This window comes from Chiloscyllium punctatum, chromosome 25, assembly GCF_047496795.1.
Source record: "Chiloscyllium punctatum isolate Juve2018m chromosome 25, sChiPun1.3, whole genome shotgun sequence".
In the NCBI taxonomy this organism is placed as follows: domain Eukaryota; kingdom Metazoa; phylum Chordata; class Chondrichthyes; order Orectolobiformes; family Hemiscylliidae; genus Chiloscyllium; species Chiloscyllium punctatum.
Genome location: NC_092763.1, coordinates 20,602,386 through 20,621,657, shown reverse-complemented (window position 1 = coordinate 20,621,657; position 19,272 = coordinate 20,602,386). Strand labels below are relative to the sequence as shown.

Here is a 19,272-nt window from a genome sequence, read left to right as displayed (position 1 = left end):
TCTCCCTGTAGCTCATACCCTCCAACCCTGGCAACATCCTCATAAATCTTTTCTGAAACCTTACGAGTTTCACAACATCCTTCCGATAGGAAGGAGACCAGAATTGCAGGCAATATTCCAAAAGTGACCTAACCAATGTCCTGTACAGCTGCAATATGACCTCCCATCTCCTGTACTCAGTACTCTGAACAATAAAGGAAAGCATACCAAATGCCTTCTTCACTATCCTATCTACCTGTGACTCCACTTTCAAGGAGCTATGAACCTTCAATCCAAGGTCTTTTTGTTCAGCAGCACTCTCTAGGACCTTACCATTAAGTGTATAAGTCCATCTATGATTCGCTTTCCCAAAATGCCGCACCTCAAATTTATCTAAATTAAACTCCATCTGTCACTTCTCAGCCCATTGGCCCATCTGGTCAAGATCCTGTTGTAATCTGAGTGGGTGGAAAAGGAAAAGAAAATTATACCAAGCATATTTGGGGGCGATGACCAACAGGGTTATGTGTTCCACAAAATACAATCCTCATTTTCACTGCTGTGCACAGAAGTGTGCATCTCATGGAGATTCCCAGTGTCAGAGAGGTGCAACACAAAGACAGAATCAATGTTGAAGGATGCCAGGGAATAGGCACGCTGCATGCCTTAGTGGCCAAGATAACATGTGTTGGTGACAAATCTGCTTCCCAGCTGAAGTCCCAGTGACTGGTGGCAGATGCAACCCTCACCCTCACACTTTGCCATATTTACCCCTCCCAACATGAGTCTATTGCAACCATTCATCTCAACATTGTGCCCTGTCCATGATCTTCACAATTTTGACAACAGTGAGTAGTCCTCTGACAGTAACATGCCACTGGGACTGCCAACATCCACCTCTTCTAGCTAGGTACCCATTCTATACATGGCAAAGGCTCCACTCTTCCATATGTCATCACCCAAGCCATCCACCCTGATACGATGTCTGACTGTAGGATGAAACTTGGGGCTGGGATAGGAAGCTGCACTTGATGAACCTAGATTGTCCCCACCACTTTCCTCGCCAATGGGTGCCCCTATGGACTTTGGTTCAGGCATGTCCCACTACTTGATGAACGATGCAGTGAGATTGGCGTGAATGCTGCTGCCAGATAGGAGGGATAAATAGACAAAGTCTTTTCCCTGGGGTGGGGCAGGCCAGAACTAGACGGCATAGGTTCGGGGTGAGAGGGAAAGATATTAAAGGGACCTAAGGAGCAATTTTTTTACACAGAGGATGGTGCAGATATGGAATGAGCTGACAGAGGAAGTGGTGGAGGCTGGTACATTTACAGCATTTGAAAGGCATCTGGATAGGTTTATGAATAGGATGGGTTTAGAAGGATAGGTGCCAAATGCTGGCAAACTGAACCTGATCAGATTAGGATGTCTGGTCAGCATGGATATGTTGAATCATAGCACCTGTTTTCGTGCTGTACAACTCTATGATTTTAAGATGTACGTGCCCTTGACTGAGGACTGCTGCCCAACATGGCAACCTGTCTGGTTTTCTGACAATTTGTTGGTAAGGTGATAAAAACTGAAAGAACTGTGGATGCTGTAAATGTCTTGGGTTCCAAGGATGGCTCACCGGACCCAAAACTTTAACTTTGATTTCTCTTCACGGATACTGCCAGACCTGCTGAGCTTTTCTGTTTTTGCTTGTACGGTGAGTTAGGTGAGATCACAACTCATGGCAAGTGGGACTGTTACTTGCAGATAGTAAGAACTGCAGATGTTGGAGAGTCAGAGTGAATAAAGAGTGGAGCTGGAAAAAGCACAACAGGGCAAGCAGCATCAGAGGAGGAAGGAAGCCAACATTTCAGGTTGGAACCTCTCATCCCCCCACTCCCAACTCACACGAGGTCCCAGCCCCAAACCCTGTTGGGTATTTACCATCTTCCCGACCTCTCCCTCACTGAGGAAGAATAGTCAGTCCTCAGCAAAGGACTCGCTTTCATTCCACCGTGTCCACATATCAATGAATTTCACACACGTCTCGATATTGAACACTTTTTCTGCTGCCCCTGCCTCCATGTCTACTTGTTCAAATTTGAATCCAAACACCCCTTCTCCTGCCTCCAATAAACTTCAGTCCCGATGAAAGGTTCCAACTTGAAATTCTGACTGCCCTCCTTTTCTGATGCTGTTTGACCTTCTGTGCTTTTTCCACCTCCCCTCTTTATCCACAAGTGGAACTGTTAACAAGCAATAAATGTGTTTCAGTTGGCAACTCACTGCTGCTCGGTGAGAATCTCACCATGCCATTAGTGTGGCATAGTGGTAATGTACCTGCCAATAGGCCAAGAAGGCTAGTATAAATTCCTACCTACCCTATAAAGTCTTCCAAAATAACATGTCCGATCAGGCTGATTAAAGATGTTTACAAGAGGCAGCGAGATGCTCCTGATGTTAAGAGCTAAACATCTCACTTGATTCGACCACTCATCTTGCCATCACGCCCATTGCTCAGAACCTGTTAAGACTCTGCCTGATAAGTGACTTTCTTGCACACTATAATTTATAGGAAATACATTAATGCACGTGCCAGCACTGCATATTCTCTGGTCAGTGAGTGTGCACTATGTCAAGGCAATGGATTGCTTGATGGGCTTTGGTATTCCTGTCAACACAATACTCAATGTCACTTTATGTTAGCGAGGCCATGAGTCAAATCTTTAGTCAGATATCAAACATGTAAATTATATTGGAAGTAGCATTTCACAACGATGGCTCTGAGGTGTCTGTGTGCAAATACACCTTTGCTAGGTATGTTGTGCCAATCTAATGGAACAGGAAACTGACTTATTACATTACTTGCATTTGAGACAGCTGGGACCATTGACAAATTCAGGAGCCAGACAGAGGGTGAAGGAATTGAGATGTAGAGGTAGAGGTGTGGTTAGGAGCATCTCAAGAGTCAGGAAAGGAATACAGGCCATCCACGGGTTGACAACAGGTTCCATTCCTGAGCCTATTCACAAGTTGATTTGTACGCAAGTTGGAACACAATGTAGGACAATCTAAAGGAGCCATTTGTAAGTTCAGAGAATGCTGTTTTGAATATGTTTAGTGACTGACCGCAACAGTAAAAGAATTGTAAAAATAAATCTTATGGTTCATAAAAACAGGTTTGTGCATATTCAGAGTTGGGAGTGTGGTGCTGGCATTCCTGAAGAAGGGCTTATGCCTGAAACGTCGACTCCTGCTCCTCAGATGCTGCCTGACCAGCTGTGCTTTTCCAGTGCTGCACTCTCGACTCTGATCTCCAGCATCTACAGTCCTCACTCCTCTGACCTGTTCAGTCAGAGCTATATCTGGGATAATAACATATTCTATATTTTCCAGGTGCATTCTTCATTCCCTATCTTACTATGTTGGTATTTGCTGGGATGCCATTGTTTTTCTTGGAGTCTTCTCTTGGGCAGTTTGCCAGCCTCGGGCCTGTGGCAGTGTGGAAAGCTGTGCCAATATTACAAGGTGAATATTCATTAATCAGCACTGACTTAGAAACCTTTCAGATGTTTAATACAAATTAATAAACTGACTGCATTCATTATCAGGTGACATTGTTAGCCAACCTAGCAAAAATACTGCTGTCACACTGACATGACAGTACTTCAAACAAAGGCAGATATTAAAAATGAGTAGATTTGTTTGCCTTTCTTTGATCACAATTTTCTAAATGGCCTCTCTCTCAATAATTGATGTAGACCTAGTAGGGCTGCTTGAGAAATAAGGAAGACATTCTGATATATCATAGAACAGTTTCATAAGCATGATAATCAAAGTCAATTCCATTAAGGAACATAATCTCTAAAACCTGAGTAAGGGGATTATTGAAAATATTCTTCTGGCAGTGACCCATAAATGGAACCAGAATTTTCTGTTTGTTGTCTTAAACGAACTGGATATCCTGCTCCAAATTGAGAATGCAAAGATCAAACACAGAGAACATTGAACATAACAGCACAGAACAGGCCCTTCAGCCCACAATGTTGTGCCAACCATTGATCCTCATGTAAGGTAAACCTAATGTACGGACTCTCAAATTTCTATGACCATATGCATGTCAAGCAGTCTCTTAAATATCCCCAATGACCTTGCTTCCACAATTGCTGCTGGCAATGCATTCCATGCTCTCACAACTCTCTGTGTAAAGAACCCGTCTCTGACATCCCCTTTATACTTTCCGCCAAACAGCTTAAAACTATGACAATTTCTGCCCTGGGAAAACATTTCTGGATATCAACTCTATCTATGCCTCTCACTATCTTGTACACCTCAATTAGGTCCCCTCTCTTCCTTCTTTTTTCCAATGAAAAAAGTCCAAGCTCAGTCAACCTCTTTTCATAAGATAAGCCCTCCATTCCAGGCAGCATCCTGGTAAACCTCCTCTGAACCCTCTCCAAAGCATCCACATCTTTCCTATAATAGGGCGACCAGAACTAGACATAGTATTCCAAGTGCGGTCTAACCAAAGTTTTATAGAGCTGCAACAAGATCTCATGGCTCTTAAACTCAATCCCCCTGTTAATGAAAGCCAAAACACCATATGCTATCTTAACAACCCTGTGCTCCTGGGTGGCAATTTTAAGGGATCTATGTACCTGCACACCAAGATCCCGCTGTTCCTCCACACTGCCAAAAATTTGACCTTCCAAAATGCATCACCTCGCATTTATCCAGGTTGAACTCCATCTGCCACCTCTCAGCCCATCTCTGCATCCTGTCAATGTCACGCTGCAGCCTACAACAGCCCTCTATACTGTCAACGACACCTCCAACCTTTGTGTCATCTGCAAACTTGCTATCCCATCCTTCAATCTGCTCATCCAAGTCATTAATAAAAATTACAAAGAGTAGAGGCCCAAGAACAGAGCCCTGTGGAACAGCATTCACCACTGACTTCCAGGCAGAATACTTTCCTTCCACTACCACTCGCTGTCTTCTGTCGACCAGCCAATTCTGTATCAGACAGCTAAGTTTCCTTGTATCCCATTCCTCCTGACCTTCTGAACAAGCCTACCATGGAGAACCTTATCAAATGCCTTACTGAAGTCCAAATACACAACATCCACCGCTCAACCCTTATCAACTTGTCTAGTAACATCCTCAAAGAACTCAATAAGATTTGTGAGGCATGACCTGCCCCTCATAAAGCCGTGCTGACTTTAATCAAGCCATGCTCTTCTAGATGGTCATAAATCCTATCCCTCAGAATCCTTTCTAACACCTTGCAGATGACAGACGTGAGGCTGACTGGTTTGTAATTGCCGGGGATTTCCCTATTTCCTTTCTTGAAGAGAGGAATTATATTTGCCTCCCTCCAGTCCTCCGGTACGACTCTGGTGGAGAGTGAGGATGCAAAGATCTTCGCAAGTGGCAAAGCAATCACATTTCTCACTTCCCAAAGCAACCAAGGACAAATCTGGTCTGGCCCTGGCAACTTGTCAATCTTAATATTTGTCAACATTTTCAAAACATCAGCTTCCTCAATCTCTATCTGTTCCAGCATGCTTACTTGCTCCTCAATGGTTTCATTCACTACAAGGTCCTTTTCTTTAGTAAAGACAGAAGCAAAAAACTCATTTAGGGCTTCCCCTACCTCCTCAGACTCTATACACAAGTTCCCTATGCTATCCCTGATCGGCCCTACTCTTTCTTTGATCATTTTCTTATTCCTCACATACGTGTCTGTACAGCACTCTCAAGTAGATTGTCTTCCAAAGAAGCCCCATATAACCCTTAAGATTGTGCTAAAATTGGTTTTGGGGAATGAAGAGAAAATATTGTACCCTCTTGCTATTTCTCTTGTGGGCTGTCATGGGAAACTATAGGCTTTGCCCTGTTTGAGATGTTAGATGAATGACTTCCTCATGGAGCCTTTGACATGAGGATTAGTAGGAAGCAAACTGTTCCAAGACAATCCAAGAGCCCAACATAATGACAAGTCCATGGTCAGAAAATCCAAAGCACAGAATCCAGGTAATCAATAAAGAACTGCGGATGCTAAAGATCTGAACCAACAAAAGCAGAAATCGAAGGAGAAACTCAGCAGGGTTGGCATGTGTGAAGAGAAAACAGAGTTAACATTTCGACTCAAACTGTCTTTCTTCACAGATGCTGCCAGACCTGCTGAGTTTCTCGCAATTTCTGCTTGTTTGTTTATACCCTGGAGTGATGAAGAGGGAGACAGATAGAGAAAGAGAAAGGATCTTATGGGGATGGACGAACTACTGAGACACCTTGATCCCAGGGAACAGAGAAATGTTCATTTTCCCAGTCAACTGATTAGTAATCGGTATAAATGGGTTTAGGACATGGTACCTAGACAATAGTACTTTGACAGCTTGACACAGCTGATGACAGAGGTTTACAATGACATGGTAACACTACTCAGTCATAATAAAAGTTATCAAATTTTTGTCAAATCCCAAAAGCCAAAAAAGGACAGAAACTAGGAGAATGTGAGGGAAGAATTACAGTGCAAATGGAGTAGATGTATTATATTCATTCTGAAACCTGAACAGGAACTGACAGTTATATAATGACATCCAGAAGCTGATGTGAGGTGCTTACTTGATGGGGCAGTTGGATAAGTTGGTTCAAAATTGGGAACAGCCGATTCACAAACTTGAATCTGGCCAAAGGGTATTGACCCCTTTAATAGGATATTGAAATAGAAAATGGCTTGTCTAGATCCTGGACAGGTTGGTTATAAATACCTACAGTTAAGATTGGCTGAGGTTCATTTCTTCATGAGAGCAGGCATTACTCGACTGAGAATGAATTTTGGGCACATGTCAAGTAGATCCTTGTGTTTGTGGAGAATAAATACATTAGGTACAGAAAGTTGAAATTCTAAAAGGTCTAGTCCAATTCAAGATAATGAGCAACTCAGAACATTTTTGGACTTTTTTTTTTAAATACCTTTATTACCTTACTGCCCCACCCCCCCCTCATTGAAATGAAACCATCATTGAAATGGATCCTTAAGATAGAGGAACTTTCAGAAACTGGGGCCAAACACCATATAAAGCCCTGTGCTCATGGTCCCAGACTTTTGGGAAAAATAGCATTGCTTCAGAGGTTTAGTGTCTATAGTCACTCACATAACTTGAGGACATGAAAACCCAATGTCTAATCTGAGCAGATATCAGACCTACAAGATAACACTACATTAAAGCCCACAAAGAATGCCTGTCAACAAAATAGACCATAGAAGTCTTAAATTTCTATATGCAGAGGTGACAATTTTACCTAGTTACCAATCGTGAGGTCTGCATCTTGAATGTGATTCATCAAAGATGACCCAAGGTGGTTAATTTCTGCCTGATGAAGAATGTCCACTTGGATAGGAGAGAATCCAAGGTGGAGTTCCTCACTGGAGTCAGTAGACACTCTTTTGATGGTCAATCTACATCACTACGAATTCGTGAATTGAAGGCATGAGTAGATGATGGAAACATTTAGGTTCCATGGAGCACCTCAGCCTGACAAGGCAAGCCAGGCAGCATCAGGAGGTGGAGAAGTCAATGTTTTGGGTGTAACCCTTCTTTAGGACTCTTCAGGACCCTTATCTATCTCCTGATGCTGCCTGGCGTGCTGTGTTCTTCCAGCCTCCTGCTTGTCAATCCAATGTATCATGAACACACACCTTCTGAGATCTATTGGAGGTGGTTGTAGATCAGTTTCACATTCATTGTCCTGAGCTTTTCAGGCCACATGTATACAATCTATCATACTCTATACCTAATGGAACTTTGTATACACCTCTAGCCCCACATCTCTGACACACTCAGAACAACTATCTGGATCAGTGGGGTAATGAATGTTTCAGTGGATTGTCCTGACATCAGTCATCATCTTAATTATCAGAATTATTACTGATTCTGAGATGCCACACATATCTCCATTAGGCCCCGGGATTGAACCAGAGGCATTACACCAACAGCAACTGTGATTTTGACAGGTTCTGACATCTGGTATCTGACATCTGACACCAATACCACATTAAAGAAAAACATAGTTTTATTACTTAGAGTTCTATACTGAGATTACAATTTTATTCATTAAAACACATTTGATCTTGCTGATGCTTCTTGATAGATGGGTAGTCATGGGCAATATTGACACTTCTTCAATTGACATCATTCGACACTTGTTGACACTTCGCGACACTTTGCAACAATCCTTGACAGGTCCAAACAAGTCCAACAGTTCCACCGAGTCTATTTACCTTATATGCACATTATTTCCATAGTTAACAGTTTCAAAGAGCATGCTGATGCCAAACCCAAAGGGTAGCATACATTCGCCTCCAGAAAACAATCCCACACTCCCATCCCCAAGGCTGAGACTATATCCAGAGGGGTACTTCAAACTTCCAAAACAGTACCTGACATCCAAAAAAAAACTGAAAACAGACCTGCTGTTAACTGGTCATTCAAATGACCATCTGCCTTCAGGAGCCAGACATGCATGAACTACCCACAGTCAAAAAACAGCAAAAACAGAAACACCAGTATCAGAAATAGCACTTCGAATTCCCACTAACATCTGGTATTTTTGCAACAACAAAGATGTCTCTGTCATTGCCAAAATTAGGCCTCAGTCTATTGGATCTTGATTTATCTTGCATTTTGTCATATCCACACATATATAACCTCAGCATATTATCACATCCTTGTAAAATATGGAACTGATACAGTGGTGTCTTCAAAGGGCCCTGAAAATCCCAATATCAGCCAATAATTTTCAGGATTATAAGCAAATGTAATGAAGATATGGCATCTGAAGTTGATACACAAGGGTTCTTTTTCACCAATCAAGTGTTGTTAAACACCCCTGAAGTCGGTGGAATTTCATATTTATACATTTCTACAATTAGAAACATATATCTTCACAGTGAAGTTGGTGGGATAGCTAATTCTCAAATGTGATATAATTCCAGAGAATGATGGAAATGCAAATAACTGGGCAGCACAGTGACTCAGTGGTTTAGCACTGTTGCCTCAGCACCAGGGACCCAGGTTCGATTCAGCGCTTGGACGACTGTCTGTGTGGAGTTTGTACATTGTCCTTGTGTCTGTGTGAGTTTGCTCTGGGTTCCTCCCACAGTCCAAAAATGGGCAGGGTAAATAAATTGACCATGCTAAATTGCCCATAGTGTGCAGGCTAGATGGATCATCCATGGGCGATGCAGGATTACAGGAATGGGGCAGGTCTGGGTGGGGTTCTCTTCAGAAGGCTGATGTGTATTCGATGGGCTGAATGGGCTGTTTCCACACTGTTGGGATTCTATGATTCTAACTGCAGAAATTGCAATGGTGACTGGCAATGAGACAAGGTTGGTTTGTCGACAAGCTGAAATTATGTGAAGGAATTTATTGCAGTTTCAATCTAAATTTATGTTCCTTCTTTAAGGTGTGGGCATAACTTTGGTAGTAAAAGGATTCTTCGGAAAAATTACCTACTCCTGTGTCCTTGCCTACAGTCTGTACTACCTGTTTGCTTCCTTCCAATCACCCCTGCCATGGTCAGACTGCTTCAGTTGGTGGGGAGCAGATGAGAAATGCAGCAGAACTCCCAAAGGTACAATGTTCACTTCTGTTGGGGATATTGTTCATATTTCATTCTGTTGATCTGTCAGTGCAAAAATAGCCGATTGTTCCAGTGATCATCTTTATTGTGTTGTCTAGCAGAAATACTGAATAGAAACAAGAGTATAAAGGAAGTAGGCATTTACTTAAGAGGGAAATCAGGAGGGCAAAAATGGGACATGAGATAGCTTTGGCAAATAGAATTAAGGAGAATCCAAAGGGTTTTTACAAATATATTAAGTACAAAAGGGTAACCAGGGAGAGAATAGGGCCCCTCAAAGATCAGCAAGGTGGCCTTTGTGTGGAGCTGCAGAAAATGGGGATGATACTAAATGAATATTTTGCATCAGTATTTACTGTGGAAAAGGATATGGAAGATATAGACTGTAGGGAAATATATGGTGACACCTTGCAAAATGTCCAGATTACAGAGGAGGAAGTGCTGGATGTCTTGAAACGGGTAAAGGCGGATAGACCCCAGGACCTGATCAGGTGTACCCGAGAACTCTGTGGAAAACTAGAGAAGTGATTCTGGGCCTCTTGCTGAGATATTTGTATCATCGATAGTCACAGGTGAGGTGCCGGAAGACTGGAGGTTGGCAAACGTGGTGCCACTGTTTAAGAAGGGTGGTAAAGACAAGCCAGGGAACTATAGACCCATGAACCTGACCTCGGTGGTGGGCAAGTTGTTGGAAGGAATCCTGATGGACAGGATATACATGTATTTGGAAAGGCAAGGACTGATTAGGGAAAATCAACATGGCTTTGTGCATGGGAAATCATGTCTCACAAACTTGATCGAGTTGTTTGAAGAAGTAACAAAGAGGATTGATGAGGGCAGAGCAGTAGATGTGATCTATATGGACTTCAGTAAGGCGTTCGACAAGGTTCCCCATGGGAGACTGATTAGTAAGGTTAGAACTCACGGAATACAGGGAGAACTAGCCATTTGGATACAGAACTGGCTCAAAGGTAGAAGACAGAGGGTGGTGGTGAAGGGTTATTTTCAGACTGGAGGCCTGTGACCAGTGGAGTGCCACAAGGATCGGTGCTGGGTCCTCTACTTTTTATCATTTACATAAATGATTTGGATGCGGGCATAAGAGGTATAGTTAATAAGTTTGCAGATGACACCAAAATTAGAGGTATAGTGGTGAAGAGGCTTACCTCAGATTACAACAGGATCTGGACCAGATGGGCCAATGGGCTGAGAAGTGGCAGATGGAGTTTAATTCAGATAAATGCGAGGTGCTGCATTTTGGGAAAGCAAATCTTAGCAGGACTTGTACATTCAATGGTAAGGTCCTAGGGAGTGTTGCTGGACAAAGAGACCTTGGAGTGCAGGTTCGTAGCTGCTTGAAAGTGGAGTCACAGGTATATAGGATAGTGAGAAAGGTGTTTGGTATGCTTTCCTTTATTGGTCAGAGTATTGAGTACAGGAGTTGGGAGGTCATGTTGCAGCTGTACAGGACATTGGTTAGGCCACTGTGGGAATATTGAGTGCAATTCTGGTCTCCTTCCTATTAGAAAGATTTTGTGAAACTTGAAAGGGTTTGGAAAAGATTTACAAGGATGTTGCCAGGGTTGGAGGATCTGAGCTACAGGGAGAGGCTGAACAGGTTGGGGCTGTTTCCCCTGGAGTGTCGGAGGCTGAGGGGTGAACTTATAGAGGTTTACAAAATTATGAGGCGCATGGATAGGGTAAATAGGCAAAGTCTTTTCCCTGGGGTCGGGGAGTCCAGAACTAGAGGGCATAGGTTTAGGGTGAGAGGGGAAAGATATAAAAGAGATCTAAGGGGTAAATTTTTCACGCAGAGGGTGGTACGTGTATGGAATGAGCTGCCAGAGGAAGTGGTGGCGGCTGGTACAATTGTGACATTTAAAAGGTATTTGGATGGGTATATGAATAGGAAGGGTTTGGAGGGATATGGGCCGGGTGCTGGCAGGTGGAATTAGATTGGGTTGGGAAATCTGGTTGGCTTGGACGGGTTGGACCAAAGGGTCTGCTTCCATGCTGTACATCTCTCTGACTCTATGACTTTATGCAGCAAGAATATTATTACTGAGTCACTGGACTTTTATAATAAACATTGGTTTTAAAACTTTAAAAGCTGTGAAGAAAATAATGACCTCTGATGTTTCTCATGTGAAGAATTCAATAAACTTCGGGTTTTAAATACATCTTGGATTGGAGGACAAAATGGGCCATGAAAGTTTGACATCCTGTTTATGCGTCTTCTGAATTGTCTTTTCATCAAATTGAAATGCAAAAAATTGCCATACTAATGCCAGTCTTTAGACAGGGAATTGCATTGCACTGTGCTGACTGTGCCCAGCTGTGTTGGGACAGACAGCAGCTCAACATCTTACTGGCTGCTCATCCACATAATTGCAGTGTGCAGCAGTTTGCAAAACGCAAGTTTGCCTCAATAGAGGATCATGTGTGTGTGTGTGTGTGGTTAGCATAGTGGATGGCTAACCTATCTCTCTCAAAGTAATTATACAGGATTATATAGAAAATATGGCACAGAGCAGGTCATTTGGCTCAACAAGTCCATGGTAATACTGCTCTCCCAAGTAAGCCTCTCTCCACCTTTTCTCATCTGATCTCCCATTGTAAACATATTGTTTCTTCTTCTCGTCTGATTGTATTATATGAATAGAATAGATTAGAATGGAATCCCTACAATGTGGAAATGCATCTCTTAAACACATTTGCAACTCTTGCCTCAATTTCCTGTGGTAGCAATTTCCTCATTCTTACCACTCTGGGTGCAGACATTTCTTCTGAAATTTTGATTGAATTTTGTGGTGATCACCTATATTGAGGGCTGCAATACACTCTTCATCCCAAAATAAAATTACCTCTGTGTCCACTCCATTAAAACCTATTTGGTATTTTTGTTCCTTCTCCTTCTTGGGCTTGTACCTTCTAGGTAATAAGTGGCTTCCCTGTTCTTGCCAGCAACATGTATCAGAATACATTTCTTCATGCTTAATTTCATTCACCAATTATCTGTTCAGTCAGCAAGTTTTATTAATATTCTACTGAAAATTGTTGTAGTTCACCTCAATTTGTTGTCAGGTACAAATTTATAAATTTGTCCAAATAACTCATGTAAATTGTGAACTGCACTACAGCAGATCATTATAGAACATTAATTTCTACATTCTACCAGACTGAATAACATCCCTCTGTCCTCACTCTGCTTTCAGTTTTAAAGCCAGCCAGCCAATCAATGCTACCATTTGCCCCCATTTCCATTTTCCTTTACCTAATATGGGGCATATTATAAAAGTTGTGTTACCTTTTTATTCCCAGATGTTCTTCTATCTCTCATTTATTGGAGATGCTATAACTTTCTTCCTAATGGTATCAAGCTGACAGGTTGATAATTTTCTGGACATGTTCTCTCTCCCTCCTCAAATATAGGGCTAAAATTAGTTTTCTGCCATTCCTCAGCCACTATACCTTTTTTTGTTCTAACCAGTTATTAATATGTTGGGATGGTTGGTCCAGGTGTCCAACCACTCCGTGGCTCAACACTTCAACTCCCCCTCCCACTCCACCAAGGACATGCAGGTCCTTGGACTCCTCCATCGCCAGACCACAGCAACACGACGGTTGGAGGAAGAGCGCCTCATCTTCCGCCTAGGAACCCTCCAACCACAAGGGATGAACTCAGATTTCTCCAGTTTCCTCATTTCCCCTCCCACCACCTTGCCTCAGTCAAATCCCTCGAACTCAGCACCGCCTTCCTAACCTGCAATCTTCTTCTGACCTCTCCGCCCCACCCCACTCTGGCCTATCACCCTCACCTTGACCTCCTTCCACCTGTCGCATTTCCAACGCCTCTCCCCCAAGTCCTTCCTCCCTACCTTTTATCTTAGCCTGCTGGACGTACTTTCCTCATTCCTGAAGAAGGGCTTATGCCCGAAACGTCAATTCTCCTGTTCCTTGGATGCTGCCTGATCTGCTGCGCTTTTCCAGCAACACATTTTCGGTTCCATTCTAATCACAAGCTTCCCATTTAATCAATGCAGAAGTGTAAAACATTTTATTATTTTGATTTATGTTCCTTGACAATTGAATTTTAAAGTTCCTTTTGTTTTCCAATTGATTGTCATTTTTCTCCAAATCTCTTTGTATACTGTTAATCTGCATTCCTCTGCTGTTGAAGTAATTTTTGTCTGTTTAAAAAATTCAAATATTATTTTATGTCTTGATTTATTCATGAAGTCTGGATAGTGTTTATTTCTTTCATTCCTTTTCCTGGAATAAAATTTCCTGCACTCTGTCAAGATGGAGGACGGGAAAAATTTCTGGCTGTAACAGGCTGCTCCTTTTTTGAGGTATTTTATGTGTTAGAAGTATTTCTTTGAATTCCAGGAGCAGCCATTACTGTTTTATATGCTATTGCAATTGTTTTGAAACTTGGGAGAAAAGAAAGTCAAAAACACCAGCAGTTATAAAAGGGTGAAAGACAAACAAAGGCAGCAAGCACATGGTCTGTAAGGGAGAGAGAAAAAGAAGCCCACACTGCTAACTTACATTGCAGTGAATCTGCGCAGTTACAGCCTTTGCTGTTTGAATTCACATATCACTGTACATCAGAGTATGTCTAGGAAAACTTAACAAACAGCAAAATTCACAACTGATCTTGGAGCAACCTGTTTGGGAAGGATCACAGCACAGAAACAGGTAAGTAAATAGTTTTAAGTATAGCCTTGCTGTAAATCTATAATAGTGAGCAGGATGGGTTCTTTCTTGATTATATGTTTTTATTATGATCTGTCTCTTGATTAAATTTTAAAATATAAGCCATAACTATCAAGTTACCCTAGAGCAGTATTTTGTAGAGCAATAAGATGGTGCTATTTTTGGGTCTGTAGATTGGAAGGAGCAAAATGCCCTTTAGTAGTGTGATATGCTTTTCTTGTTGGATGTGGAAGTTTCTGGAAAGTTTAAGGGTTACTAATGATTATATCTGCAGTAATAGTTGTTGGTTGTGAATCCTGTCAGATCGAATGGATCATTAGAGCGAATGTTAGAGGCAATAAAGAATTTACAAGAGCTAGGGAGTGTGATGGATGGCAGTTTTCGGTAGGGAGAAAAAGCTGCAGATACAGTCAAGTAGATGATTTAACTCCAAGAAAGGTAGGAGAGGTAGATGGGTAATACAGACCCATCTGTGGCTATCCCCATTTCAAACAAGTATGCTGTTTTGGAAAATGTAGGGGGTGATGGACTTTCAGGGGAATGTGGCACGAACAGCCAAGATTCTGGTATTAGGACTGGCTCTCAATGTAATGAGGGGTACATTGGGTTCCAAGAGATCAGTTGTGTGAGGGGACTCTCTAGACAGGGGCACAGGCAAAAACATGGCTAAGGGATGCACAGGACTGGCACCTTAATGTTCCAGAGTATATGCTATAGGAAGGACAGAAGGGGAGGCAAAGGGTGGGGGGGAAGGGAGAGTGGTGTTTTTGATAAGGGATAACATTACAGCTGTACTCAGGGAGGATATTCACGGAAATACATCCAGGGGTTATTTGGGTGGAACTGAGAAATAAGAAAGGGATGATCACCTTATTGGGATTGTGTTATAGACCCCCTAATAGTCAGCGGAAAATTGAGAAACAAATTTGTAAGGAGATTTCAGTTATCTGTAAGCGGTGTTCCACAAGGATCTGTTTTGGGACCATTGCTGTTTGTCATTTTTATAAATGACCTGGAGGAGGGGCTTGAAGGCTGGTGAGCAAGTTTGCGGATGACACGAAAGTCGGTGGAGTTGTGGACAGCGAAGAAGGATGTGGCAGGTTACAGCAGGATATAGATAAGTTGCAGAGCTGGGCAGTAAGGTGGCAATTGGAATTCAATGTAGCTAAGTGTGAAGTCATTCACTTTGGTAGGAGTAACAAGAAGATTGATTACTGGGCTAATGGTAGACTACTTGGTAGTGTGGATGAGCAGAGGGATCTTGGTGTCCACGTACACAGATCTTTGAAAGTTGCCACCCAAGTAAATAGTGCTGTGAAGAAGGCATATGGCGTACTGGGCTTTAATGGTAGAGGAATTGAGTTCCGAAGTCCTGAGGTCATGTTGCAGTTGTATAAGACTCTGGTGCGGCCTCATCTGGAGTATTGTGTGCGGTTTTAGTCGCCATACTATAGGAAGGATGTGGAGGCATTGGAACAAGTGCAGAGGAGGTTTACCAGGATGTTGCCTGGCATGGTAGGAAGATCGTATGAGGAAAGGCTGAGGCACTTGGGGCTTTTCTCATTGGAGAAAAGAAGGTTTAGGAGAGATTTGATAGAGGTGTACAAGATGATTAGGGGTTTAGATAGGGTTGACAGTGAGAACCTTTTTCCGCTAATGAAGTCAGCTGTTACTAGGGGACACAGCTTTAAATTAAGGGGTGGTAGGTATAGGACAGATGTTAGGGGTAGATTTTTAACTCAGCGGGTTGTGAGTTCATGGAATGCCCTGCCAGTAGCAGTGGTGGACTCTCCCTCTTTATGGTCATTTAAGCGGGCATTGGACAAGCATATGGAGGTTATTGGGCTAGTGTAGGTTAGGTAGGCTTCGGTCGGCACAACATCGAGGGCCGAAGGGCCTGTACTGCGCTGTATTTTTCTATGTTCTATGTTCTATGTAATAATAGAGTGGTTATGGTATGGGATTTTAACTTTCCAAACATAGAGCGGGACTGCCGTAGTGTTAAGGGTTTAGATGGAACGGAATTTGTTAAGAGTGTACAAGAAATTTTTATGGGTCAGTATGTGGATGTACCTACTAGAGAAGGTGCAAAACTTGACCTACTCTTGGGAAATAAGGCAGGGCAGGTGACTGAGGTGACAGTGGGGGAGCATTTTGGGGCCAGCGACCATAATTCTATTAGTTTTAAAATAGTGATGGAAAAGGATAGACCAGATCTAACAGTTGAAGTTCTAAATTGTAGGACGGCTAATATTGGCAGTATTAGGCAAAAACTTTCGAAAGCTAATTGGGGGCAGATGTTCACAGGTAGAGGGATAGCTGGAAAATGAGAAGCCTTCAGAAGTGAGATGAAGAGAGTCCATATACAGTATAGTTGTGTTAGGGTAAAAGAAAAGGCTGGTAGGTGTAGGGAATGCTGGATGACTGAAGAAATGGAGGCATTGATTAAGAAAAAGAAGGAAGCATATGTCAGATATAGACAGGATAGATTGAGTGAATCCTTAGAAGACTATGAAGGCAGTAGGAGTATATTTAAAAGGGAAATCAGGAGGGTAAAAAGGGGACGTGAGATAGCTGTGTTAAATAGGGTTTTTAGAAATACATGAAGGACAAAAGGGTAACGAAGGAGAGAATAGGGCCCCTCAAAGGTCAGCAAGGCAGCCTTTGTGTGGAGATGCAGAAGATGGAGAAGATACTAAACAAGTATTTTGCATCAGTATTTACTGTAGAAAAGGACATGGAAGATATCGAATGTGGGGAAATAGATGGTGACATTTTGAGGAGGAAGTGCTGGATGTCTTGAAACACATGAAGCTGGCTAAATCCACAGGACTTGATCAGGTGTACCCGAGAGCTCCATGGGAAGCTAGGGAAGTGATTGCTGGGCCCCTTGCTGAGATATTTTTATCATCAATAGCCACGGGTGAGGTGCCAGAAGACTGGAGGTTAACTAACATGGTACCACTATTTAAGAAAGGTGGTAAGGACAAGCCAGGGAACTATAGACGTTGGTGGTGGGCAAGTTGTTGGAGGGAATCATGAGGGACAGGATGTACATGTATTTGGAAAGGCAAGGACTGATTAGGCATAATCAACATGACTTTGTGCATAGGAAATCATAACTCACAAACTTGACTGAGTATTTTGAGGAAGTAACAAAGAGGATTGATCAGGGCAGAGCAGTTGACATGATCGATATGGACTTCAGTAAGGCGTTTGACAAGGTTTCCCATGGGAGACTGGTTAGCAAGATTAGATGTCATGGAATACAGAGAGAACTAGCCATTTGGATACAGAACTGGCTCAAAGGTCGAAGACAGAGAATGGTGGTGGAGGGTTGTTTTTCAGACTGGAGGCCTGTGACCAGTGGAGTGCCACAAGGATTGATACTGGGTCCACTACTTTTCGTCATTTATATAAATGATTTGGATATGAACATAGGAGATATAGTTAGTAAGTCTGCAGCGACACCAAAATTGGAGATGCAGTGGACAGCGAAGAAGATCACCTCAGATTACAGCGGGATCTTGATCAGATGGGCCAATGGGCTGAGGAGTGGCTGAGGGAGTTTAATTGATATAACTGCAAGATGCTGCATTTTTGGAAAACAAATCTTAGCAGGATTTTTACTTAATGGTAAGGTTTCGGGAGTGTTGCTGAACAAAGAGACCTTGGAGTGCACATTCATAGCTCTTTGAAAGTGGAGTCACAGGTAGATAGGATGGTGAAGAAGGCATTTGGTATGCTTTCCTTTATTGATCTGAGCATTCAGTATAGGAGTTGAAGGTCATGTTGTGGCTGTACAGGATGTTGGTTAGACTGCTTTTGGAATATTGTGTGCAATTCAAGCCACTTGGTATCCTGACTGGGAAATATATCATCATTGTTGTTGGGTCAAAATCCTTGAATTCCCTCCTTAATAGCATTGTGGGTCAAACCACAGCAGATGGTTTGGCCATGCTAAATTGGCCATAGTGTTCTGAGATGTATAGGCTTGCTGTATTAGCCAGGGGTAAATTGGGATGGTGGGGTGGAGGAGTGGGTCTGGTTGGGATGCTCTTCGGAGGGTTGGTGTGGATTTGCTGGGCTGAAGGGCGTTTCCATACTGTAGGATTCTAATTCTAATGCTGGTCTCATTCTTATCGGAAGGATGTTGTGAAACTTGAAAGTGTTCATAAAAGATTTACAAGGATGTTGCCAGGGTTGGAGGATTTGAGCTACAGGTGGGACTGAATAGGCTGAGGCTGAGGGGTGACCTCATGGAGGTTTATAAAATCATGAGGGGCATGGATAGCGTAAATAGAAAAAGTCTAGAACAAGAGGGCATAGGTTTAAGGTGAGAGGGGAAAGAAATGAAAGGTGCTAAGGGGCAACATTTTACGCAGATTGTCGTGTATGTATGGAATGAGCTACCAGAGGAAATGGTGGAGGCTAGTAAAATTACAACATTTAAAAGGCATCTGAGTGGGTATATGAATAGGACAGATTTAGAGGGATATGGGCCAAGTGCTGATAAATGGGACTCGATGAGGTTGGGATATCTGGTCAGCATGGACGAGTTGGACTGAAGGGTCTGTTTCCGTGTTGTACATCTCTATTAATAGAACAAAAAACCAAGAAACTTTACAGCCCAGGAACGGGCCCTTTGGCCCTCCAAGCCTGAGCCGATCCAAATGTACTGTCTAAACCTGTTGGTCAATTGCTAAGCATCTGTATCCCTCTGCTCCCCACCTACTCATGCATCTGTCCAGATGCATCTTAAATGAATCTATCATGCCTGCCTCTACCACCTCTGCTGGCAATGCGTTCCAGACGATCACCATCCTCTGTGTGAAGTACTTGCCATGCGTATCCTCCTTAAACTTTTCACCTCTCACCTTGAAAGCGTGACCTCTCGTTATTGAATCCTTCACCCTGGGAAAAAGCTTG

General features: G+C 42.7%; 1 protein-coding gene across 1 annotated transcript in view; it reads left to right on the top strand.

Moving 5' to 3' along the window:
- The window catches only part of LOC140495617 (sodium- and chloride-dependent neutral and basic amino acid transporter B(0+)-like), a 91,135-nt gene that overhangs the window by 18,526 nt on the left and 53,337 nt on the right, over window positions 1–19,272 (top strand). The window contains exons 3-4 of the mRNA XM_072594616.1: window positions 3,367–3,498; window positions 9,448–9,615. Coding sequence (XP_072450717.1) covers window positions 3,367–3,498; window positions 9,448–9,615 — 300 coding nt within the window. The remainder of the gene's footprint in view (window positions 1–3,366; window positions 3,499–9,447; window positions 9,616–19,272) is intronic.